This window comes from Oncorhynchus gorbuscha, linkage group LG14 (assembly GCF_021184085.1).
Source record: "Oncorhynchus gorbuscha isolate QuinsamMale2020 ecotype Even-year linkage group LG14, OgorEven_v1.0, whole genome shotgun sequence".
Classification (NCBI taxonomy): Eukaryota; Metazoa; Chordata; class Actinopteri; order Salmoniformes; family Salmonidae; genus Oncorhynchus; species Oncorhynchus gorbuscha.
The window spans coordinates 33,617,021-33,644,262 of record NC_060186.1 but is presented as its reverse complement, the minus strand read 5'-3'; the positions used below and the strand labels follow the sequence as shown (position 1 = coordinate 33,644,262).

Here is a 27,242-nt window from a genome sequence, read left to right as displayed (position 1 = left end):
CTAACCAACGCACATTCTAGTCCCTTTCATTAAGGTCAGTCCTTCATGCACTGAGGTACAGGTGTGTGACAGCAGTGATAACATCTAGGCCTTTGGGAGTCAACGCGTTCACACACACCATGAGATATCATTAGATAATTATAGACTCACACAAGCACGCACACACACACAAATACACACAAATACACACACACACACACACACAACACACACACACACACACACACACACACACACACACACACACACACACACACACACACACACACACACACACACACACACACACACACACACACACACACACACACACACACACACACACACACACACACACACACACACACACACACTCACCTGAGGTAATGAACTATCTGGGTGGCCAAACCCTGACACCAGTTCCCTAGCAACTAAACAGCTCAAGCTGCTCAGCAGCACAAGTGGGTTTTGTATCTATATGCAGTCAGAGTATAACAGTTCACACCTGACTCAGCAAACTAACAAGCAACACTAAATGGATTGCAAACGGGTTAGCATAACTTTAAACAAACAAAAAATTGTTGCTCTAAATATTAGCTAGCTGGTGTGATGACTTTCCCTCCTGGATGGAGATCAACGGTGCCGGTTAAACAAAGGTTTCAAGACCCCCCTCTCCTGGGGAAGTTGGCCAGTTTTACATTGTAGGAACTGTCTCTTCATAGCCATGCAGTATTGAGGGGAAATAACCATTTTGATACAAGGATATTCTTCCCACCAAAACTACAACATCCAAAAGTAGATAATGAAATAATATTCCCAACACAAATAATGTAGGAAATGATCGTTAGGGACATAAGAACAATCAATCATATTCAGATCATTTATGGTTTGGTGATATCATAAAAAATGTTATTACGGAAATATTGTAACTTTAAGAGCTTTCACAATGTATATATCAGACTTACATCTAAATGTTGCCAAACTTATATGATTAAATATGAAACTATTTCTGAAAAGACAGCAACGTGATTTTAGCCTTCTAAATGAGAAATTGTATTTCATATAAAGTTTTATCAGGTCAGTAACCACGTCCACGTGAGCACAGACATTATGCCAGCATGATGGAATGCCCCTTTTGACTAGAGCACTTCAAATGGACTCCTAACTAAATTTACATTAGACCAGAAAATGTGGAACAGTGGCTACACATTGATATGGTTTCCATTTAAATATATCAAGACAGGCCGAGTTGCTACCGGTGTGTAGAGTGGTTCAGCTGTATCCTCAATAATCAACGATTAAGACCAGCTAACAGTGCAAGCTGAACGTGACAAAAGGTTTAAAAACTATGACATTCAGACTCTCGACGAGTGAAGAGGAAGACTATACCAAATATTCTCAGTCTGCAGCTGGGTAAGGTAACGTAGTCTAGGACACTCGACTGAAGATGAGAGACAAAGAACAATTTCCTTTCACCACCATAGATACCACTAAAGGATCTATTCTAACAAGCATCTTTGAACACCGCATGGTACACCTCTGGAGGACCCGTTCCAACAGACACTCCGAGACCAAGAAGCTACGACTACAAAGGGCATGGTAACCTCTGATGGACAAGAAGAGACTTACACAACCAGAGACTTCTGTCAAACTGATTTTCCATAGATGGACCAGGCAATTTCAACAGAGAGAGAAGACAAATACATTCAAGAGTAAATACATATACATTGCAATTATTTTCAAATGAGCGGTCATTCATGTGCAAAGTATTCACATTCCCATGAGTATAGTTTTCCAACTGTATGTACGATAAGTTGACTCTCTCTGTCTCTACCCCTCCTTACATGCCCCTCCCTTTTCATTATGTACCAAGCCGTCATATCGCGTGAGTCCACTAGGGACTTTTCAATGCATTATGTTAGTAATCGATGTATAATCTATCCTGTGGTTGTGTTTATGTAATTCTGTGTGTTTATTTTGTTAGTTAGTAAATAAATAACTAAGTCAATTTGTGTATCATTGAATCATCATGCAGACTAGGGTTCGTGCAGATTTAAAGTCAACGACATTCAGAATGAGACTGATATGAGGTAATAATAATTAATGGTTGACTTATATGATAACGATATTTCCTCCAACGTTTTAATGAAAAGCTGCCTCTCGGTCCGACAATACACACGTTTTTTGGAGACGTGTGGGGGGAATGCTGATGATGTCGTCCACTGTATGCGCTTTCGGTAGCCTGATTGAGTCCAGACGGAGGAGAAATCTGCACAGAATGCATCCCTGACCACTTCCTGAAGTGCTCAGCCAGATCTGAACATAATCAGACCACAAAACAACTTTTGTGCATCTAGAAACGTCTTTTCAATGCGATCTTCGTATTCTGATAGCATAAGTTGCATGTAAGTGTCAAGTGTAGACATGACCTTGCAGCTGGGGGCAGTCATATCACAGTTTGCAACCTACGGTCACCGGGCCAAATCCTCAAGTGAGATCAGGTTCCGTATTCACAAAGAAGATCTAGAATTAAATTAGGTGTTTTCTTGCAGAGAATGGAAATGTGGCTATATACTTACAACCCAACCCAAGAAGACACACATACCCCTGAGGGGCTGGAAGTAATGGGTCGACCGCAAAGGAACGCCCCTGGAGCAAATATTGGGTGCCTTGCTCAAGAGCACAATAGCAGGGGATGGTAACTAGAACGATGTCAGTGACCCAGATTTTACCGTCTGAACTGGGATTCAAACTGGCAACCCTCTGGTTGCTGGCCTACTTCTCTAACCACTAGGTAACCTGCCACTCTGTATCAGCTTTGCCTTTAAGATCATAATTAATAAGATAACTGTCAGGATTTGACCAGGATTGTTCCAGTTTTGGCCACTAGATGCCCTCATTGTGCTTTTTGACCCTTTTGTTTTTTCCCTTGTTTCCAGTTATTATTTGCACCTGTGCCTCGTTTCCCTTGAATGTATTTAAACCCTTAGTTTTCCTCAGTTCTTTGCTCTGTGTTTGAATGTTAGCACCCAGCCTCAGCGATGCTGTGAACATTTGTTGCTCCAGTTGGACTCTCTTGTGGTAATCTGTTTTTGTTCTCATTTATTTATTTTTAATGATCTTTTGAGGCTTTTTTTCTGCTGTACCTACCACCTTGTGGATTTACCTTTTGACTTGGAGGATTATCTTTTTCTCTTGGAATTACTTTTGACGTTGTGGATTTATATTTTTGCCTGAAGAACATTCCTTTTTACTTTATTAAAACACAGTCTCAAGTACTGCTGTGTCTGCCTCATCTTCTGGGTTCTGCCGACTATTAGTGGCTCAGTTTGCTAAGTGACTGTTTCTCCCACCGGAGACCCGAGTTCGTAACCGGGTCTTGACAATAACACGGACAGGGGGACCTGATCCTAAATCTGCACTTCTACTCTTCTACTGATCCTAAATCTGCACCAAAAAATCACCAAGGATCATGGTGAAAGTGACTGTAACTAGCAAAGGATCATGGTCGATGTAGAAGTTGTAATCCTGCCTGAGCGAGTCAACCAGCAAAGAGCGTGCATGAGAATCTCCTCGTAGCCTGCTGGCCGATGATGCCAGGGCAGCAGCTACTCTTCCTTGGGTCCAGCAACATTAAGGCAGTTATATACAATAAGAAATCTGACATGGTATTACATTTCATAACATTTTTCACAACACATTAAGTGTTTGCCCTAAGGCCACTACCCTACTACAACATATCTACAATACAAAATCCATGTGTACGTGTGTGTAGAGTGTGTGCATCATTGGTTTGGATGTATGTGTCTTTGCCTGTGTGTGATTGGTCTGTGTCAGCATGTGGTCCTGTGTGAAAACAAATGTAGTAGTCAGAATGGATCACAAATTAATTTCTTATCTTGATACTGTTTGTATCAAACATTTGTTTAAAAATTACCCTGGGAATTGAACTTGATCATAATAAACACATTTTAGAGGCCGAAATGTCAGAACCCCCCAAAAATTGGCCCGTTCTGGTGATCACATTTTAGGTTGCTATGCAGTAGCCGACCAGGAGAGCTCTTGACTACACGCTCCAGACTGGACACTAGGGTCGTGTGAGGATCACGTTCTGCGCATTTGTTTATGCTCTACTTTACGCTCTGCCCTACTTATAGGGAATAGGCTACTACGGCAAAAAACTGTAATACCTTGTGTTTCACAGAGTCGTGGCTGAATGACGACACATATAATATACAGTTGGCAGGGTTTTCCGTGCACTGGCAGGACAGAACAGCTACACCTGGTAAGACAAGGGGTGATGGTGTGTGTCTATTTGTCAATAACAGCTGGTGCACAATTTCTAATATTAAGGAAGTCTTGAGGTATTGCTCGCCTGAAGGAGAGTACCTCATGATAAGCTGTAGACCACACTATCTACCAAGAGAGTTTTCATCTATATTTTTCGGAGCCATCTGCTTACCACCACAAACAAATGCCACACTCAACAAGCTGTATGAGGCCATAAGCAAACAAGAAAATGCTCACTCAGAAGCAGTGCTCCTAGTGGGCCGGGGACTTTAATGCAGGCAAACTTAAATCCGCTTGACCTCATTTCTACAAGCATGTCACATGTGCAACCAGAGGGGAAAAAAACTCTAGACCACCTTCACTCCCCACACAGAGACACATATGAAGGTCTTCCTCGCCCTCCATTTTCCAAATCTGACCACAATTCTATCCTCCTGATGCCTGCTTACAAGCAAAAACTAAAGCAGGAAGTACCAGTGACTCACTCAATGCGGAAGTGATCAGATGACGCCGATGCTACACTACAAGACTGTTTTTCTGTGCCTAAGAAAGTGAAGGTAACCAGCCTAAATTACTACCGCTCCGCAACACTCACATCGGTAGCCAAGAAGTGCTTTAAAAGGCTGGTCATGGCTCAGATCAACAGCATCATCCAGGCAATGATGCAATCAGGATGCTCTTGATGGTGCAGCTGTAGAATTCTTTGAGGATCTGAGGACCCATGCCAAATCTTTTCATTTTCCTGATGGGAAATAGGCTTTGTTGTGCCCTCTTCATGACTGTCTTGGTGTGTTTGGACCATGATAGTTTGTTGGTAATGTGGACACAAAGGAGCTTGAAACTCTCGACCCGCTTGACTACAGCCTTGTCGATGGGAATAGGGGTGTGTTCGGCCCTCCTTTTCCTGTAGTCCAAGATCAGCTCCTTTGTCTTGCTCATATCAAGGGAGAGGTTGTTGTCCTGGCACCACACTGCCAGGTCTCTGACCTCCTCCCTATAGGCTGTCTCATTGTTGTCGGTGATCAGGCCTACCACTGTTGTGTCATCAGCAAACTTAATGATGCTGTTGGAGTTGTGCCTGGCCGTGCAGTCATGTGTGAACAGGGAGTACAGGAGGTGATTGAGCAAGCACCCTTGAGGGTGTTGATGATCAGCGTGGCAGATGTTTTGTTACCTACCCTTACCACCTGGGGGTGGCCCGTCAGGAAGTCCACGATCCAGTTGCAGAGTATGATTAAGATGTGGCTAATTTTGTACAGTTGGATACTCTTCCAAAGCCACTAATCACTCCCCCATTCCTAACCGGAAGCAAATACTTGACATGTGTCCCAGAAGATTGGGACCAAGTGACGGTAAAAGGAAAGTGTCAGAAGATTGCTGCTTATCAACTGTTGGCACCCAAAGTTTACACTGTAACGAGGGTGTCCACAAAGGGGTGGGGTGTAGATCGGCCAAGGGATGAGAGATGTGTACCTAACCTGAGCACAGGGAAGTATTATCCACAGATACTCACTGTCACTGTCGCAGAACATAGGATATTATTGGAGATGTTCGTGGCTAAAAAAACAGGTAGGAGTTGGGAGACAGGTAGGGAGTATCTGAAAGATTCAGTCCTAGATCTATAAAGGCAATAGGAGATCAGGAGCAGGAGACAGATTCAATGCAATAGTTATTCATCAAGGCAGTCGAGGTAGGGACAGCAACTGAAGCAGCGATAGTAGCGGTGAAGGATGCTATAGTAATAGCATGGAACTGGATTACGGCACAAATGACGGGTATCTTGAAGTATGCATCATGGCCAGTGTTAGTGGTTCCTTTTTAGTATTGCTGGGATATCACCTTCTGAATGCGTTGATGTTGAAACATGTATACAGTGCTGATTTGCCATCTATAATTATGCATAGCTTAACGCATTATTAATACTTGCTATGTATTTTGTGTTTTCTTTTGGTTTTCAAGTCTTGTGATATCACTCTTTGGAACCCGAAGGAGGAAAGGGAGGAAGTCAAAAGCTGCAGCTGAAATGTCATTATCAGTTGTGCAACAACAGGGGGAATAAGAGTGTGCATAGTGTGATTATAAATCAGGCCATAAGTATCAGAAATGTAAACCTACAAATCAACTGAGAACGTTAACCCTTTCAAACGTAACATCACATCGTTCTAGAGTGGTCCCTGAAGCGTACGGTCACACCCGCTTATTTAGAATGGACAGTTTCGAATAATACAACAATGAGCTGGCCACACTTTTTTCAGAAACTATTTACAGAAACACAGTCCTTACAAAGTTATGTCCAGAATGTGAGCAGTTTATTTTTGGATGCAATGTTCAGATATTCACAGAAGTATCTATAGCATAACACAATCATCCAAACCGGAAAAATGTAAGCTAACTGAGGAAAGATTGACGCAACACAAGTGGTCCTATTTTGGCCAGCGAAGAGCCCGGATCTCAATCCCATTGAGCACGTCTGGAACCTGTTGGATCGGAGGGTGAGGGCTATGGCCATTCCCCCCCCCAGAAATGCCCGGAAACTTGCAGGTGACTTGGTGGAAGAGTGGGGTAACATCTCACAGCAAGAACGGGCAAATTTGGTGCAGTCCATGAGGAGGAGATGCACTGCAGTATTTAATGCAGCTGGTGGTTTGATCCCCCCCCATTTGATCAGGGAAACATTATTCCGTTTCTGTTAGTCACATGTCTGTGGAACTTGTTCAGTTTATGTCTCAGTTGTTGAATCTTGTTATGTTCATACAGTTGACAGTGAGAGGATGTTTCTTTTGCTTTTTATTTAGTTTATTAGCACTTCATATACTCTTTGGTAATAACATTCAATCTGAATAATAACACAAAACAAATCATAAGGCTAGAGAAATTTATCAAAAAATATTACGAAAACAAGCAACACTAAAACATAATGGAGAGTAAACATCGAGAATCAACCTCCAAATTAAAACGCAACTCCTCCATGGATACAAACAATTTATACTTTTTACCACTGGTACTGGTAAGTGTGGAAAGTGATCTGTAAAATTCAATAAGTGACAAACTGGTCACACTTGAATTAGTCAGTGACGAAAGAGCTATGATAATGGCAACAAAAAAAACCCAGCTAAACAAACGTTAATAAACTAGGAGAACATCTTTCAGAGATAAGCCTTACTAGATATACAGACTAGATCTATGAGAGAAAATCTAGTACTTACGGGTATCCAAGAAAGAGAAGGAGAAGTTCCTGAAAACATAGAAGGAAGGAATTCTTTCTTACAGCACTTCAAATCACACTCGATGCTGTCGATAAAATCCAACTCGAACGTGTACTCCATTTCGGACAAAGAGGACAGAGGTATGAGCGTCAAATCATTGCCAAATTTGCTTTCTTTGAAAGAATAAAGTAATGGTTAAAAGCCAACAGTGAAGCACGGGGGTGGCAGCATCATGTTGTGGGGGTGCTTTGCTGCAGATGGACTGGTGCACTTCACAAAATATATGACATCTAGAGGCAGGAAAACTATGTGGATATATTGAAGCAACATCTGAAGACATCAGTCAGGAAGTTAAAGCTTGGTCGCAAATGGGTCTTCAAAATGGACAATGACCCCAATCATACTTCCAAAGTTGTGGCAAAATGGCTTAAGGACAAAAAATCTAGGTATTGGAGTGGCCATCACAAAGCCCTGACCTCAATCTTTTAGAAAATATGTGGGCAGAACTGAAAAAACGTGTCTCGATCAAGGAGGCATACAAACCTGACTCAGTTACACCAGCTCAGGAGTTCACGCCTTGGTCATTGTATTTTGTGTTTTCGTTATATATTTGGTCAGGCCAGGGTGTGACATGGGTTTATATATTGTTATATATTGTATTTTCGTATTGGGGTTTGTAGTATTTGGGATTGCGGCTGAGTAGGGGTGTTGTATAGGCTTGGCTGCCTGAGGCGGTTCTCAATCAGAGTCAGGTGATTCTCGTTGTCTCTGATTGGGAACCGTATTTAGGTAGCCGGGGTTTCACTGTGTATTTCGTGGGTGATTGTTCCTGTCTCTGTGTAGTTTCACCAGATAGGCTGTAATTAGGTTTCACGTTCCGTTTGTTGTTTTGTATTTGTATAGTTATTTCATGAATCGCTTTTTTCATTAAAGTCATGAGTAACCACCACGCTGCATTTCAGTCCGACTCTCTTTCGACAAACGAAGAACGACGTTACAGAATGGTCCAAAATTCACCCAACTTATTGTGGGAAGCTTGTGGAAGGCTACCCGAAACGTTTGACCCAAGTTAAGCAATTTAAAGGCAATTCTAGCAAATACTAATTGAGTGTATGTAAACTTCTGATTCACTGGGAAACTTCAGACTTCAACTGTATAGAGAGAAATTGCATTACTATAGACAACTTCACTACAGTACAAAAGTACCCCTAACAAGATGTTATTCCTCAATATCTGATATCTTCCTATTGCTTGTTGTAAACATAGATGTACTGTAGACAAAGACAAACATATTGAATTATAGAAAGGTTTAGACAAATTGAGTGAACAAACATGAACGTTGACATGAACATGCTTGGCTACCAACTTGACATCCCTGAGCTGCTTGCCTCAATAAATTAATGCTAGAACATTGGTTGCCAGGATTAGCTATTTGTATCTAGCCTCTTAATAATTGCATAATGTTGCAAGATAGGCAAATATTCATTATAGTAAAAATGAGTCGGTGATGCAATGATTCACTATCTTGCTAGATCCTCCACATGGCCTATTGCATTTATTCACATAATAATGGAGTCAGATTGATAAATGAGAAAGGCACGGTTATCCCTCTCCCTCGGTTACATGGATACAGTCTTTTGTAACTCTTCTGTACAGGAGACAGTCTTTTGCAACATCCTTTTATCTCCTGGGGAAATGGATAATTAAGACCGAATATTGTCCCTTTGAGTTACTTTCCCCTTCTTTCGATCAGCTCCTTTGAAACTGAGGGGGAGCCTAGAGTTTAGTCAGATTGAAATTCTCACGCTCCACGGAGAGAACAAGCCACTCACAGCCAAGGTAAAAACCTTTTATTCAAACATGGACTGTGTACTCAGGGAAAACAGGGTGATGAAGGAGTAGCTGTTGGACATACAAACCCGAAGCATGCTCTCTGGAGGAAGTTTCAAGACGGACTGCATGAAATCTCTGATTGTGGCCTCTGGATTATTGGAAGCATTTGGGAACTAGCATAGGTGTGATGAGGTATGATGAGGTAAGGTGATTAGGTGAGCTGCAGAGCAGCAGGGAATTTGTCTAGAATCAAACCGTATAACATAAACAGAATAACATACACCCCCCTCCCCACCCACACAACAAGGTCATTTGTTAATTAGGTAGCAAGGGGTGAGTCTTTCACTCTCTTTCTGGAGTAGGATTAATAAATAAAATAAAGTATAATATAGAGGGTTATAGTGTTAAGCCACTTACCTTACTGCCTTTTACTCCATCACAGTGACACCTGGACTTTCCGGTGCAGCTACACACCTGGGGACAAACGGGACAACAGTCAGTTTCACACACCCAACTCACTAAGTTGGCCTGAATACAGTATAACATGGAATGGCAACACTCCAGGTAAAACCCTGATGTAACATTCAGGTGACATTGATAGAACCTTGGTTCAATTTATGTTTCCTAGTGGAGAAAAAAGTGCTAAAGCATTTAAAGTGTTTGGAGGTGTGTTGTTACACTGATGACTGGTGTATGTTTACTCTGTATTTGAGAAAATCCTCTCACACATCCTCCAACGATTATCACCAACAGCACTACTTAGTAGACAGAAATTCAAAGGATTCCTCGCTAAACACGACATTCTACAGAACCTCGGCACGTACATTTGCATACTGTATTATATTCTGTGTCTTCCACTACTAGGGCTGGGAGTACAAGTCATTGCGTGTGTTTGAGCTGATTATCCGCAGCGCTGTAAAGAACAACCAATCTTCACAATGCCTGGAGAGGCATTTAACCAGACAATTTGCTATAATTATCCTATATTGTGAAATAATCCTAAATATAGCATCTTGAACACTCACGTTGAGTCAATAATCCTCTCACAAAAAGGCATACCCACAAACCCACCCAGAACCACCCCAGTGGTTCAGTTCTGTCATGCTCAGGATGCTATGTTGACCTGAAACATGTCATATCTCAGACCTTCTTATCTCAGGTGAGTACCTTCCTGAAGTAGGTCAGACACAACAAGAATGCATGATAATCTTGTATCAAGTTAGAGCTGCTGGTTTGATTTGCCTTATTTTTCCTTGTTTCCCAAGGAAACAGAATCTCCTTTTGTTGACTGACTGTTGCGTGTTCCTAATGAATGAGATTGTCTGTGCCGGAAGAGAGACAGAGTTATCTGGGGAGATGCAGTGAGATAGACACTCTGTCCACAAGGATTGTTTGGGTTTCCGACGGAATGCAACACAAATGTAGCAGGGGTGGAGGGAGCAGGGGCGTATTTAGTCATTTGGATGCTCCAGGCAGAGGGCAGTCTGAGCCCCCCCTCCATCCCCTGTATTCTTGCACAATTTTTTAATGTCATTTTTTGCATTTAAAAAGTCATGTAATTTAACAGTAAAAATGTGTTACCTTTTAATATGGCAAGAACACAACCAGTCAGGATGTTTTCATCTGATTGTCAAACACATCACTTCAAAAAGTATGTTACCTTTGTGTTCATCCAAAATAATTTGCAAGTGGCTGAAACTATCTCACCGAATAAAGCATCTGTGCAAGCAAAACTGCTCCCCTCTGTCTTACTATATGTAGCCCATGTATCTGATGCAGTCTGGACAAAAACAGTATGACATGCCATACTTTTTTGGGCAAGACAGCATCAGATACATGGGCTACACATACTGTACATGTCCTCTGCATCTGCATCTGCCTCGTCGACAATGGCAGCATTATCAGCAGCGCCTGTCTTTTTTACTAAAGCAATTAGTTAATTTAGGTATATTTTCTGTTAACATTTAATATTCGTTATTTCATTTTCTTTTCTCTGTCCCACTCTGAAAGCGCTTAATTGCTGCAGCTTAATTTAAATAAAAGTGCTGTTTGCAATCATATTGTGTGAAACAATGCACAGGAACACTGTATGCGTGAAAAAGTCCCTTATTATGAACCAGTCTGTGAGTGATTAATGACTTGTTTAAACTATTATGAGAACATCTTGGATTATATGAACATTGATATGAAACACCGGATATGCATATGTATGTAAATAAATGATTGCTCTTTTAATAGATGGGGCCTCATTAACCTGGGCACAGTGGAAAGGCAAACCCTCCCCATTTCCTTTGCATCTTTGAAGCTACCTGCAGATTTTGCTGCTCCTCAAGCGGAGAATGGGGGGGACCTCAAGCAATAACAACAAAAAATATTACTAGCATTATTATCACGAAGCCTCTTGATGATGTGAGGCCTGAGGCAATTGCCTCTTCTGCTTAATGTTAAGTCCGTTACTGTGGGAGGGAGACAAGGAGATAGACAAGGTCCTATCTGTTGGAGACAAACACAAAGTCTCTTTCTCCCGCACATGAGCACACACACACAAACGCATACATAGACACACGCACACACTTAAACACACATAAACACATCCAGACATAAACACTTGGAAAACTTTTTTTTTTAAAGATCAACAAAATAATAAATTGTGGTTTTACATTTTTATACTAGCCATGTAAATAATATGATCATAGCAGAGTGATAGCAATGTAGGTGTCAAAAAACAGTGCAAGTGGGGAGATGTGTGGAGCACTGTGTGCGTGTGTGTGCATCAGACTGTGTGTGAATTGGAATGATGTTATCGCCCTGGCAAAATCGCGGGCCCTGTGTGAAGGCTATGGCTCCACAGTCCCCTGATAACACATCATCAGACAGAGACCTGCACACACCTGAGGCATGCAGGAGAGAGAGAGAGAGAGAGAGAGAGAGAGAGAGAGAGAGAGAGAGAGAGAGAGAGAGAGAGAGAGAGAGAGAGAGAGAGAGAGAAAGAGGGGAGGAGGAGAGGGGAAAGAGAGGAGGAAAGAGAGTGGAGATGGAGGCAACATGAGGTGACAGGAAGAGAAGAGGAATCTGGAGTGAAAGAATGAAGAACAAAGTCGAAAAAGAAGAGGAGAGGGAGAGAGAGAGAAAAATAGATTAAGGATGCACACAGGGATAGAGACAAAGACAGCATGAAGACCTACATTACTCTGTTCTGTCACAAAGATTAACACTAGTTAACAGGGAAAACAGTAAAAAAGGACTGAGCGGTCATGGACACTAATACTGTATCATAGCTTTCATAATCTAATAATATATTAAGACATTTTGAAAAGTTAATGAGTATATGTCTATTTATCAGTAATGAAACACAGTTTAGAGGAGTTGCATTTCACTACAGTTTCATCGAAAATGGCAACCTATTCATTGTATAGCCCCTATGGGCCCTGGTTGAAAGTAATGCACCATATAGGGAATAGGGTGCCATTTAGGAAGCAGATTTTAACACCACCACTCAGTGTTAAGAGAAGAATAATGTGGAATCACTGTAAACACATTTCCTGACCACCTTTTTCAATATTTCCCCTTTGTCTAATAAATCACAATAGTGAATCAGTGTTTTGCATATAGGCTTTAACAGGCTCAGTAATCTGACCACAAACCCTTACACATAAACCCTTACACGAGCACACACACACACACACACACACACACACACACACACACACACACACACACACACACACACACACACACACACACACACACACACACACACACACACACACACACACACACACACACACACACACACACACACACACACACACACACACACACACACACCTCATCCAAACCTGAGTGAGCCAACGCCAGCAGCCTTCCATTCCAACCCACCCAGAGTGGGTACAAATATACTGTAGGCATGTGGCGCTCTCAAGAGATGGAGAAGATTAGAAAACACTGTATTCTCCAAGAATACCGGAGAACAGAAAACACTTTTTCAAACCCATGGTGGCGGAACATCAAAGCCTGTAGAAAATGCAAAGGATTCCAAAACAAGGAGAAACGCTATATGTCAGTGTTCACAGATGGGCAAGCCAGCATGCTGGTGACGGCTGGTCTGTCATTTTCAGAATACAAATCTCCAGATCTCTCCCCACCTAACCTCACCCCTTATAACCCACCTTGCCAGAAGCCTGCCAATATCCTCTGTAACAGTGAACTTCCTCAACCTCAGTGCTTACTATCTTACTTGTCAACCTCTCTCACCCCTTCCTTCACCTCTCCCCCTTCTCTTGTCCACTCTCAACCTCTGACCTTAGCAAGCACATACTGGCTCTGTTCTTCTCTCACACATCATAGTTGTCATAATCTAATAATATATTAAGACATTTTGATCAATGAGTATGTGTCTATATATCAGTAACACAACACAGTTTAGAGGAGTTGCATAATAACACTATGGTTTCATTACAAATGACAACCTATTCATTATATAGTGCATTACTGTTGACGTCGAAAGTCATGCACTATATAGGGAATAGGGTGCTATTTAGGATGCATAGGGTGTTCTTAACTTCTTCGAGATAGGGGGCGCTCTTTTAATTTTTGGATAAAAAACGTTCCCGTTTTAAACAAGATATTTTGTCATGAAAATATGCTCGACTATGCATGTAATTGACAGCTTTGGAAAGGAAAAACTCTGACGTTTCCAAAACTGCAAAGATATTATCTGTGAGTGCCCCAGAACTAATGCTACAGGCGAAACCAAGATGAAGTTTCATACAGGAAATGCCCCAGATTCTGAAGGCGCTGTGTTCCAATGTCTCCTTATATGGCTGTGAATGCGCCAGGAATGAGCCTGCCCTTTCTGTCGTTTCTCCAAGGTGTCTGCAGCATTGTGACGTATTTGTAGGCATATCATTGGAAGATTGACCATAAGAGACTACATTTACCAGGTGTCCGCCCGGTGTCCCGTGTCGAAAATATTGCGTAATCTCTAGGTCCATGCGCGTTCCATTTCTTCAGTAGAGAAAGTCAACTGCCACGAAGGATTTATCATCGATAGATATGTGAAAAACACCTTGAGGATTGATTCTAAACATCGTTTGCCATGTTTCTGTCGATATTATGGAGTTAATTTGGAAAAAAGTTTGCGTTTTAATGACTTAATTATTATTTTATTTTTTTCTTACCCAAACGTGATGAAGAAAACGGAGCGATTTGTCAACACAAATAATATTTTCGTAAAAACTGAACATTTGCTATCGAACTGAGTCTCCTCATTTAAAACATCTGAAGTTCTTCAAAGGTAAATTATTTTATTTGAATGCTTTTCTGTTTTTTGTGAAAATGTTGCCTGCTGAATGCTAACGCTAAATGCTATGCTAAATGCTACGCTAGCTATCAATACTGTTACACAAATGCATGTTTTGCTATGGTTGAGAAGCATATTTTGAAAATCTGAGATGACAGTGTTGTTAACAAAATGCTAAGCTTGAGAGCTAGCATATTGATTTCATTTAATTTGCGATTTTCACGAATAGTTAACGTTGCGTTATGGTAATAGGCTTGAGGCTGTAGTCACGATCCCGGATCTGGGATGGCTCGACGCAAGAAGTTAACTGACTTGGCTAGTTAAATAAAGATTAAATTAAATTAAAAATACTTGAACCTGAACCTATTTCATTCTAATATTGATCCCCCCCTCCCCCATATCTCTCTCTCTATCGTTCTCAATGTCAATTTAAGGGCTTTATTGGCATGGGAAACATATGTTTACATTGCCAAAGCAAGTTAAATACATAATAAACAATAATAAATGTACAGTATGTTGTAATGATGTGCAAATAGTTAAAGTACAAAAGGGAAAATAAATAATCATAAATGTTGGTTGTGTATACATGTGTTTGTTCTTCACTGATTGCCCTTTTCTTATGGCAATAGGTCGCAAATCTTGCTGCTGTGATTTCACACTGTGGTATTTCACCCAATAGATATGGGAGTTTATCAAAAACTCTCTCTCTCTCCCTGATCCCTCAATGTCTTTATACTGTCTCACTCTCTCTCACCCTGTCTCTCACTTCCTTTCTCACCCTGTTTCTCCCTGGCTCAATAATGTCTCACTCTCTCGTCCTGTCTCGTGTCCTGTCTCAGCCCTGCGCATGGTTAAGGAGTACCCAACGACTGTGTGTCACTGAGCAGAAACAAGAGTGAACTGAGAAGAGTTTTGTCCCAGAGTTCCTGAGTACCTCTCTTGTGTGTGTGACTGGGGTTTAAACCAATACCATTATAATCCCTGAGGACTAATGTAGGGGGCGTAGGGGTTGGTGAGGTTGGCCGAGGGGGAAATGGAGGGGGTTGGAGGGGTTTGAGGGGTGTCCCCATGCAAGGATGTCTGCGGTGCTGGGAACAGCACCCTCTGACCACCCGCTTTCTCCCGCCTCACTCCACCATCCCCCACCGGTGGGTGACTTCCTGGCGGATCTGCGTGCCTGTTGCTCTGTCTCATTCTGCTCGGGGTGTGAAACCATGCAGAAGACAAACAGGTCGGAATCCAAGCTGCCCATCGAAGGCCCCCGGGGAGGGACAGTGGTGGAGCTCTGGGCGCATTGGTCTGAATAGGGGGGCACTCCGAAACAACAAAGCAACAGCACAAAGAGCTGAATAGGAAGACTAAAACAACAGGGGTTGTGGCTGTGGCTTGTGTGATGTTGGGATGTGGGACCGACCAGCACCCGAGCTCTCTGTCTGGATGTCTGTCTGGAGTAGTGCTCTGTCTGTCAGTACTTACATTTACATTTACATTTAAGTCATTTAGCAGACGCTCTTATCCAGAGCGACTTACAAATTGGTGCATTCACCTTATGACATCCAGTGGAACAGTCACTTTACAATAGTGCATCTAAATCTTAAGGGGGGGGGTGAGAGGGATTAGTTATCCTATCCTAGGTATTCCTTAAAGAGGTGGGGTTTCAGGTGTCTCCGGAATGTGGTGATTGACTCCGCTGTCCTGGCGTCGTGAGGGAGTTTGTTCCACCATTGGGGGGCCAGGGCAGCGAACAGTTTTGACTGGGCTGAGCGGGAGCTGTACTTCCTCAGTGGTAGGGAGGCGAGCAGGCCAGAGGTGGATGAACGCAGTGCCCTTGTTTGGGTGTAGGGCCTGATCAGAGCCTGGAGGTACTGAGGTGCCGTTCCCCTCACAGCTCCGTAGGCAAGCACCATGGTCTTGTCCGTCTGTCCATCTGTCACCCCTGCAAATCACCACTGGCTGTGGAGACTCAACTTGTTCAATACATATAAATCAAATGTAGGTGCTACCATATCAAACACTTTGGACGCACCTAAGAATTTCTGACAAAACAGTACTAACATCAATGAATAGCCCGGTCCATGACAAAAGAGCACATATCTGTGCAGAAACTAATGTAAACCTCACAATCTGGCAATCTGATTTAATTTGAAACGTCAACTATGAGGCAATTATTTATAGGAGACAATGCACAAATAGTTGCCTCCTTATAACACACATTGTTAAGGAAACGTTTCTGCCAGAGTGTCTTGTTGAGACCCAGCGCGTTCTAGATAAATGGTTGAACTGATTCCTGTCTCCAATCTCATCATTATTGAATTGTTATAAAGACATGGTTATAAAACCCACAAACTATTCTGTCTGGAAGAAGTTGGTTTTACATGTTCAAAAAATGTTATTTTCCATGGTACAGTCTAGGCTTATGTGAGCACAGTGTATTGCTAGCAGAGGCAAGTTCATAGTAGAGCTATCAATGAGAGCGTTAGCATGGTAATAGATGGAAGAAAGGAATTTGAGACGGACGTTGGAGCGGGAAAACAATGTGATGGAACAGTGAGTAAAGAACTTGGTACTTAAAAGCTTACATAGGTATTTATCTTGTCCAGCTGGGATAGGGCAGTGTGCAGTCAGTGACGACTGCGTCGTCCCTGGATCTGTTAGGGCGATATGCGAATTGTAGTGGGTCTAGGGTGTCAGATAAGTTAGTTCTGTTACTTTCCCTTTATTGGGTACAAGAACAATGGTGGAATCAAGTGGGGACAACAGAGTGGGATATGAAGGGATTAAATATGTCTGTTAACGTTCCAGCCAGCTCTGCACATGCTCTGGGCCGGCATCCTTTCAAGGATTAACACGCTTAAATGACACGTCGGCCATGGAGAACTAGAGCAAACAGACCTCGTGAGCGTCGGGAGCCCGGGTCGGTGACTTGATGTAGTTTTCCTCGAAGCGGGCAAAGGTGTTTCGCTTGTCCGGGAGCGAGGAGTTGGTGTCCGCAATGTGGCTGGCTGTCCATTTATAATCCGTGACTGTCTGGAGTCTGTTTGTACATGTCCGTGGTTCGCATTTTCAGTTTTTCGTTAATGCTCCAATCTATCCATGCGTTTTGGTTTGGATATGTTCTAATCATCACAGTGGGAACAACATTCTCTATGCACATCCTGATGAACCCAGCCATAAAGTCTGTGTATAGGTCTATAATATTCTCAGAGGCGACCTGGAACATTCCCCTGTCCACATGATTAAAACAATCTTGAAGCATAGATTCTGATTGATTATTTAATATATTCTTTGAAGAGGTAGGTTTCAGGTGCTTTCGGAAGATGGGCAGGGACTCTGCTGTCTTAGCTTCAGGGGGAAACTGGTTCTACAGGGGTGGGAGGGCCAAGAGACGAGAGGTGGCAGAACAGAGTGTTCAGGTTGGGGTGTAGGCTTTGAGCATAACCTGAAGGTAGGGAGGGGCAGTACCTCTTGCTGCTCCGTAGTCTCTGCTCCATGGTCTTGTAGTGGATGCGAGCCTGAACCAGAAGCCAGTGGAGTGTGCGGAGAAGCTGGGTGACATGGGGGAACTTAGGAAGGTTGAAAACCAGGATAAGTTACAGGGGTTTGATGCCACAAGCAGGGAGCCAAGCCAACAGCGAGTTGCAGTAGTCCAGACGGGAGACGACAAATGCCTGGATTAGGACATGCGCCGCTTCCTGTGTAAGGTAGGGTCGTACTCTACTGCTGTTGTAGAGCATGAACCTGCAGGAGCTAGTCACTGCTTTGAAGTTGGCAGAGAACAACATGGTGTTGTCCAGGGTGACGCCAAGGTTCTTGGCACCCAGGGAGGGCAACACTGGAGTTGTCAACCGTGATGGAGAGGTTTTTGAGCGGGCACGCCTTCCCCGGATCAAGAGCACCTCCGTCTTGAAGATGATCTTGAGGTGGTAGGCCATCATCCAAGCTGAAATATATGCCTTCGCTGCTATAACAACCTCCACTCTTCTGGGAAGGCTCGGAGTCGGCCTTTCAATTCATCCCAAAGGGCTTCGATGGGGTTGAGGTCAGGGCTCTGTGCAGGCCAGGTGAGTTCTTCTACACCGATCTCAACAAACAATCTCTGTATGGACCTCGCTTTGTACATGGGGGCATTGTCATACTAAAACAGAAAAGGGCCTTCCCCTAACTGTTGCCACAAAGTTGGATGCACAGAATCATCTGGAATGTCATTGTATGCTGTACCGTTAAAATGTCCCTTCACTGGAACTAAGGGGCCGAGCTCAAACCATGAACAACAGCCCCAGACCATTATTCCTCCTCCACCAAACTTTACATTTGGCACTATGCATTGTGGCAGGTAGCGTTCTCCTGGCATCCGCCAAACCCAGATTTGTCCGCACTTAACCTTTCCTGAAACAAGTCACATATACCATGAGAGCCATGATTTCGTAAAACAGAGTATGTTACCATTCTTGTGAATGTTAGCGAGTAATATACTCGGAAGCAGTGTATGGTGTGCACTCCACCTGTCTGACTAGGGCCCCACTCCTATCTTAAAAAAAAAAAAACTAAATACGTTGGCTTGGAGCTAGAAACTGGGCGACGTGTCTGTCGAGGCACATGTTGCTGCTGTGCCAAAGTGGGACATCAGGTGTCTAGTGTTGCAGGGTATACCGAAACATCAGTACATGTTCGATACTAGAACATAAAAAAATATTTTGTACTAGAATTTGTTTTACATTCGGGAATGTGTCTCACGTCATATACTGACTGAATGAATGAAGTCTGATGAAGATGAAGTCTGTCTATCAGAGCAGCCGATATCCACTCTAGTACGAGCGCACCATGCATTTCTCTTGCCTGCTCTAATTACTCATTGCTAGAGCTAGCTCTCTAGTGTGGAGCTAACATGGTGCAGCCCAGACACCAAGTGCAGGAACCACTGCACTGGGAGTCTGGGCTGCATCATGTTAGCTCCACACTCATGCTGCACAGAAGTTAACACACTTGAATAATGCAACACGGCATGTAGAAATGTTAATTACAGTTAATTACTGTTTGTAAAACGATATCCATTAAGGCTAGAACACTTTACAATGCAAGAAGATACAGTTAGCTTCCAGATTTATAAGCTAACCTTCCTTGCTAGCTTACAGCTGAAGCTAACATCAATTCACTAAGCTAGTACTTTGATTGTGATAATATGCAAACCATAACACAAAATATGCTGATTTTCACAACTTTATTTATTTACTTAATCATCTCCTTCACATGGAGATACTGAATAAAAGCATATCTGCCTCACGTCTCCTTCAACCAACTCTGTGCAAAGCTCATGCAATACATAATTACTGAGTTAAAGAGACAGCGCACACTTTTATAAAAGAAGAGGCTTCTACTTCAATGCAAATGTTGTTGATCGGTACAAAAACACAAGTCCCAAATGTAAGAGAAACAGATACTTTGTCATCTGCAGCCCCATGAAATCAGCCAAAACAAGCTAAATAACTCAATGCTTGCACACACTCCTATTGAATATGCAGCACCTGTATTGTGAAGAAGCCCAGGCCACATCTTGATTTACCCAGTTTATCAACAGAGACTTACCATTCAAATAAAGTTTTACCATTAAATATGATACTCTGTGTGTAACGTCCATTTTGTTGTTAACTCTGCTACTTGAGTCTCTCCGTTCTCGCTCTCGCCATGCCGCTTTCCTCACAGGCCTAGCCCTGGCCCCTTGTCAATCAAGGAGTGCATTTATTGTTGCTTGACCACGAGACACATGCGTTCAGTCTGCATGGTCAATGCAGCACATGCAACAATGTTGATGATTACGATGCTGTTTCCACTTTGCTTCTTAATATAAATCCCCAATCATTTTGTAATTACATTATTAGTTTGTATTCCTTACATCTGCAAACAGCTAGTTTGTCTTTTTTTAGGAAGTTGTGGCTAAGTTGAGTCAGAGCAAACGTAGCTATACAGCCTGATGGTCTAGGCCTAAATCTACATGTTGTGCAACAGTATCTTCTAAATCAAAGAGGAAAAGGCGAGGCATGAATATATTAGCTACATGAAGTAGCTAAGAGTGAACATTTAATGTAGCCAAAGATTATAGGGTCTCCAAGAAAAAAACTTACCAACACTTTGGTTCCTACACTGTCCCAATATCTCCTCCATGGTATTGTCATTCATTGTCAGGTCAAATACCACTGTATTCAAAATGCTCACTATTATCTTCTTATTATAGAATTAGAAAAATTATTTGTCTTCCATGATTCCAACAGTTCACCCAAGTCTTTTGATCTAAATCGCAGCATTTAGTTATAAATCAAGCCTATATACTTGGCCCATATCGTGCAGCCCTACATGGCAGTGTGAAAATAATCTCAAATGAATGCAGGAAATGCAGAAATTCATGGAAATGCTGAAACGTATTTTGGGTTGAAGTTTCGTTGAGAAGTATAAAACAATCAGAATGGAAAGAGACCCATTGAAATCACGTCTTAGAATGTATATGTTGCCACCCTAGGGTCACGCACTACCCATAAAGGACATTTTGATCTTTTATTATTAAAAAATATCAAATACCGTTGTGCTGCCATTCTGTTAGAAGGTAACAGATTATTTTATTACAATGGTTAAATTGGATTTTCATTGTGTTCAATGGTGTTATTTGCCCCCTAGTGGAGCTTTCTGGTACTTAGAAAGACTACGCAAACAGGAAGTACAGAATTTGTTCTGCACGCATAAAGCAGCTACAAACAACGCTACGGTGCAGGTCTTTCAATGTAGTTATTTCTTGTCACGCTTCAGCCTTGGAAAATATTTCTGTTTGTAAGTTCGATTCAAGCATTTAGCTAATGATGATAATCTTGTTATTGATAGAGTTGCTTACATATCAATGTTGGTTGCATTTACTCACAAATGTCAATGCCTTTAATGTATGTCGTTAGCTGTATTACTTTGCTCGTGCGTCATGCAAACGAATTGTAAAATATACAATACTGTAGTTTTGTTACTGTTTCTATTGTAATATGCTTTGTTATTCTACATAGATGGTTGTACATTATTAGAGTAATGAAAGGAGCCAATTACCATATGAGTAACAATTAGCTATATGGTTTGGCATCATGCCAGATGCATGGTACCTTGGCACATGCTTTGTATTTATGCAACTTCAAATATTTAATGTACAGCTACAGTATGTCGGTGTGAATTGAATACTAAAGTATATTCTTTTCAGTATTTTGCAGTTTCACAACATAAACATTTTCAATATATTCATTCAAGAAAAGTCACGCCTTGGGAGTTTTATTGAAGACTTAGTTGTTAGCTATCTGTTTAGTTTTGCATGGGAACGCAACTCAAGGGCAGAATAACCGTCAAATTATAAAAATAATTTTTGGTGACGTTTTGGTATTGAGTATCGTGATGGTATCAACTATTGTGATACTAAACCTTGTACCGGTATTGAAGTCAAAATTCTAGTATTGGAGTAAAAAGAGCCACATCGAACAAGATTGCAGGAACAAAAAGAGCTCAGAGAAAATGTCAAAGCCTGAAAAAAAGGAGATTCCAACAAAAGAAAAAGAGACATGTTCACTCTGTTGAGCAAGAGAACGCAGAGGTGAGTGACTCATTAGACGAGGAAATCACACTGAATATATTGACTGTTGCTGGGGGCACGCATGGGTAGTATGTCTCTCACTTGCTAGAGGGGCAACCAGAGATGGGTAGTATGAAATACATTAATGTGAAGCTTAGCATTAAGCCAGACAGCAAACCAAAGTTTCTGAAAAAATGTCCAGTACCTTATGCTTTCAGACCAAAAGTTGAGGCTGACTTGGACGCTTTGGTCAAGAACAAAGTACTGGAGCCAGTCAGCATGAGTGAATGGGAAACAACCATCGTATCAGTCCTTGAGAAGGATGGTGGAATCAGGATATGTGGGGACTTTATAAAGTCACAGTTAACCCTGTGTTGTCCGCTGAGCAGTATCCGCTTCCACACAACAACCTTTTCACAAGTTTAGATGAGGGTCAAAAGTTCAGAAAAATTTACCTCTACCAAGCTTACTTGCAGATGCATGTGGATTAAAAGTCAAATGAGCTGCGGACCATCGTGACACACAAGGGGCTCTTCAGGTAATCAGGTAATCTTCAGGGGCTCTTCAGGTCTACCGTTTGCAATCACAAGTGTGCCAACCCTATTCCAGTGGGTGATGGATCAGATCTTGAGTGGATTGCCAGGAGTACAATGGTACCTGGATGACATCCTCCTTACTGGAAAAGACAAAGAGAACTCTCTCCAGAACTTGGATACGACCTTACAGAGATTGAAGGACTATGGACCGCAAATTCGTCAAGACAAATGTGCATTCTTCCAATCATTGGTTGAATACCTCAGACAAGGCATCGATGCCACAGACCTTCACAAGTATCTGTTCACGGTCGAGGCTATCTTGGACATCCCAGCTCCTCAGAACGTGAGCCAACTAAATTCTTTCCTGGGGTTACTGAACTACTATTGATGCTTTATTCCGAGCTTGCAAAAACCGGAGATATTGCATTAGTTGCTTTGTCAAGACAAATTATGTAAATGAACTGAACAACGCGAGGAAGCATTCGTGAAAACCAAGGAACCACTACTGAAATCTGAGGCACTGACACACTTCAACTTGTCATTGCCCATCTGACTAGCATGTGATGCTTTGATACGGCTTCGTATGAAATGTAGCCATTATGCTGAGGTGGCATTGGCATGCACTACGCTCTTGATAGTTGCTAGGCAGCGCCTGTTAATACTATCCTCCTGGTGGTTGTAGACTTTGCGAGGCATGTCACTTCACCCATCTGTTCGCATAGCCCACCACATGCCCTGTTTTCTTAACCACAACTAGATGGATCCATAAAGAATTACTGCTTTGAGACAAGGGTGGGGACTCGTCTTGATAAATCAATCAATGTCATATGTTTATTTTCACTAAATCTCCGTTTGGATATTGGTTAGGCTACAATTAGGTTGTAGAAATGTTAGCTTAGTTAAGGTGAGTGCTGCTCATGATCATCTTGTCTAGTAGAACTTATCAGAACAATTGCCAACATGTTATGTAGCTTAACAGGTTGATTATTTTGCTCCTCTCTCACAGTGCTTAGTAAATAGCCTATGCCTAGAGGAGAGGAGAGCAGAGAAGTAACACAGGGCGAAAGTAACTTGCGAATTTTCTCAGATAAGAAAGAAGATAGAATGAAGTAGTGAAATCAGCATGTTTCTAATTTGGAGGAAAAGCTATCTGAAAACAAAACTCTCTGTGTTTCGCAGAGATATCAACAAAAATTTGTTTTGAGCAATGCAAGTTAAAAAAACTGACCCCATCGTGTTTTTCAGTTGTAGAGTTTTGTTGAGTTGTTTAAGGTTTCAAACATAGGTAATTTTCTTAACCCATCTAGTGACTAAATGACAGCATAGGCTTCATGTATCATGCTAGTTTGGGTGTTCGCCTGGGAGAAGTTACAGGAGAGACAGGTGGGACGAAAGAAACAAAATGTTAACTGAAGACCTGGAATAAAATAAAATAAATGTTTAAGCCAGGGTTAACACCCCTACTCTTACAATTAGTGTCATGTGATCTTTAGTGACCACAGAGAGTCAGGATACCTGTTTAACATCCCATCTGAAAGACCACACCCTACACAGGGCAACATCCCCAATCACTGCCCTGGGGAATTGGGATATTTTTTTTAGACCAGAGGAAAGGGTGCCTTCTACTGGCCCTCCAACACCACTTCCAGCTAAATCTGGTCTCCCATCCAGGGACTGACAAGGACCAACCCTGATTAGCTTCAAAAGCAAGCCAGCAGTGAGATGCAGGGTGGTATGCTGCTGGAAACTTTAAGAAGTGGTATATCTGTTCTATGGGCACCATTTCTATGCTTCCCTTGCTTAAGTTTTGTTTTTGCATTTTTTACTTTTGGTTTCGTACACTAGCTTCAAACACCTGAAAATATAATATTATTGGTTATGGAAAATACATTTCACAGAGGTTTAGATGGTATATTGTCTCCCCACACTACACTTGCTTGTTCTGTCACAAACTGAAATTAGGCGAACTATTCAAATTATTTCAACCAGGAAATGCCAGCCATTTCTGCATTATGCATCGTTAAGTCAACATTAAATGACTGTAATTGAAACTGTGCCCTCTCTGAATCGTGGCATTGAACGCTATAGCAGGATTCTTTCTCTTCACAACTGGCAACTTGATTATTGAAGCTCAATGAGTGTAGCGTTTGTTGACAATTTTGATTCCTTTTGGAAACAAAACATGTTTTATAAGGAGGATGGGATCCACCCAAATGATTTGGATTCCTGGATCCTTTCACAGCATTATAAGGCTGCAAAAGGGGGCAAGCATTTACCAATGACCCAAGCCCAGCTAAATGAATCCCTACCATTGTGTCGCTGACTCATAATGCTTTAGTAAATGTATATTATACCAGGGGCATTGGTAGACACAATGTAACTGCTGATCCTACAGCAATTGTACGCAACAATCAAGTGCCTATGAACCAGAATTATGCTGTTAGCACACTTCGTGCCCTAGTATGAAGTCCATTGTGTGCAGCTCACACTGCACAATCATAAATAGCATGAGAATATCTACTTCTGCTAAACTTCCCAGTAAAGAAATGAAAACAATCAAGCATCCGAGAAAAACCCTTTAATTAAATAGCCCATGTTTACAAATGGAGCTTAAGACACAAGGTTCTTGAAATGAATAACATGCTAGTAACCAATGAAATTCATATTCATATCTTTGAAACTCACTTAGACAATACCTTTGATGACACAGTGGTAGTAATACAATGTTATAGCATTTACAGAAAAGACAGAATTGCCAGTGTTGGAGGTGTTGCTGTTTCTATTCCAAACCACATTCCTGTAAAGATTAGAGAGGATCTCATGTTAAATACTGTTGAAGTAATATGGCTACAGGTTCGTCTGCCTCACCTAAACCCATTCTTGTGAGAAGCTGCTATTGACCCCCAAGTGCTAACAGTCAGTATCTGGATAACGTGTGAAATGCTTGATAATATATGTGATATCAACATAGAGGTATATTTTCTGGGTTGTTTAAATATTGACTGGCTTTCATCAAGCTGCCCACTCAAGAAAACGTTTCAAACGGTAACCAGTGCATGCAACCTGGTTTTAGATTATCAGTCAACCTACCATTTTTAAATAAACCTTTTTATTTAACTAGGCAAGTCAGTTAAGAACAAATTTATATTTACAATTACGGCCTACCCCACTAACCCAGACGACCTTGGGCCAATTGTGACCCAATTCTGGAAACTAGGCGTATGCTGCAAGTCACATGAACATAAAAATATATATTTTCATCAAAATGTGCCTTAGTAACAAACTTGTATGGCATCTGTAAATGAACTCAGCAAAAAAAGAAAGGCCATTTCATTGTCAACTGCATTTATTTTCAGCAAACTTAACATGTGTAAATATTTGTATAAACATAACAAGATTCAACAACTGAGACATAAACTTAACAAGTTCCACAGACATGTGACTAACGGAAATGGAATAATGTGTCAAAAGTAACAGTCAGTATCTGGTGTGGCCACCAGATGCATTAAAGTGCATCTCCTCCTCATGGACAGCACCAGATTTGCCAGTTTTTGCTGTGAGATGTTACCCCACTCTTCCACCAACGCACCTGAAAGTTCCCAGACATTTCTGGGGGAATGGCCCTAGCCCTCACCCTCCGATCCAACAGGTCCCAGACGTGTTCATTGGGATTGAGATCGGGGCTCTTCGCTGGCCATGGCAGAACACTGATATTCCTGTCTTGCAGGAAATCATACACAGAACAAACAGTATGGCTGGTGGCATTGTCATGCTGGAGGGTCATGTCAGGATGAGCCTGCAGGAAGGGTACCACATGAGGGAGGAGGATGTCTTCCCTGTAACGCACAGCGTTCAGATTGCCTGCAATAACAACAAGCTCAGTCCGATGATGCTGTGACACACCGCCCCAGACCATGACGGACCCTCCACCTCCAAATCGATCCTGCTCCAAAGTGCAGGCTGTGGTGTAATGCTCATTCCTTCGACGATAAACGAAAATCCTACCATCACCTTTGGTGAGACAAAACCACGAATCGTCAGTGAAGAGCACTTCTTGCCAGTCCTGTCTGGTCCAGCGATGGTGGGTTTGTGCCCATAGATGACGTTGTTGCCGGTGATGTCTGGTGAGGACCTGCTTTACAACAGGCCTACAAGCCCTCAGTCCAGCCTCTCTCAGCCTATTGCAGACAGTCTGAGCACTGATGGAGGGATTGTGCGTTGCTGGTGTAACTCGGGCAGTTGTTGTTGCCATCCTGTACCTGTCCCGCAGGTCTGATGTTCGGATGTACAGATCCTGTGCAGGTGTTGTTACACGCGGTCTGCCACTGCAAGGATGATCAGCTGTCCATCCCATCTCCCTCTGGCGCTGTCTTAGGTGTCTCACTGTACGGACATTGCATCTGCAGACCTCATGCCTCCTTGCAGCATGCCTAAGGCACGTTCACGCAGATGAGCAGGGACCCTGGGCATTTTTCCTTTGGTGTTTTTCAGAGTCAGTAGAAAGGCCT

The 27,242-nt window shown here is 42.2% G+C and overlaps 1 protein-coding gene across 1 annotated transcript in view; it reads right to left on the bottom strand.

The window, feature by feature from the left end:
• The window catches only part of col4a3 (collagen, type IV, alpha 3), a 112,084-nt gene that overhangs the window by 71,455 nt on the left and 13,387 nt on the right, over positions 1-27,242 (bottom strand). The window contains exon 2 of the mRNA XM_046297829.1: positions 9,726-9,782. Within this exon, the coding sequence (XP_046153785.1) occupies positions 9,726-9,782 (57 nt within the window). The remainder of the gene's footprint in view (positions 1-9,725; positions 9,783-27,242) is intronic.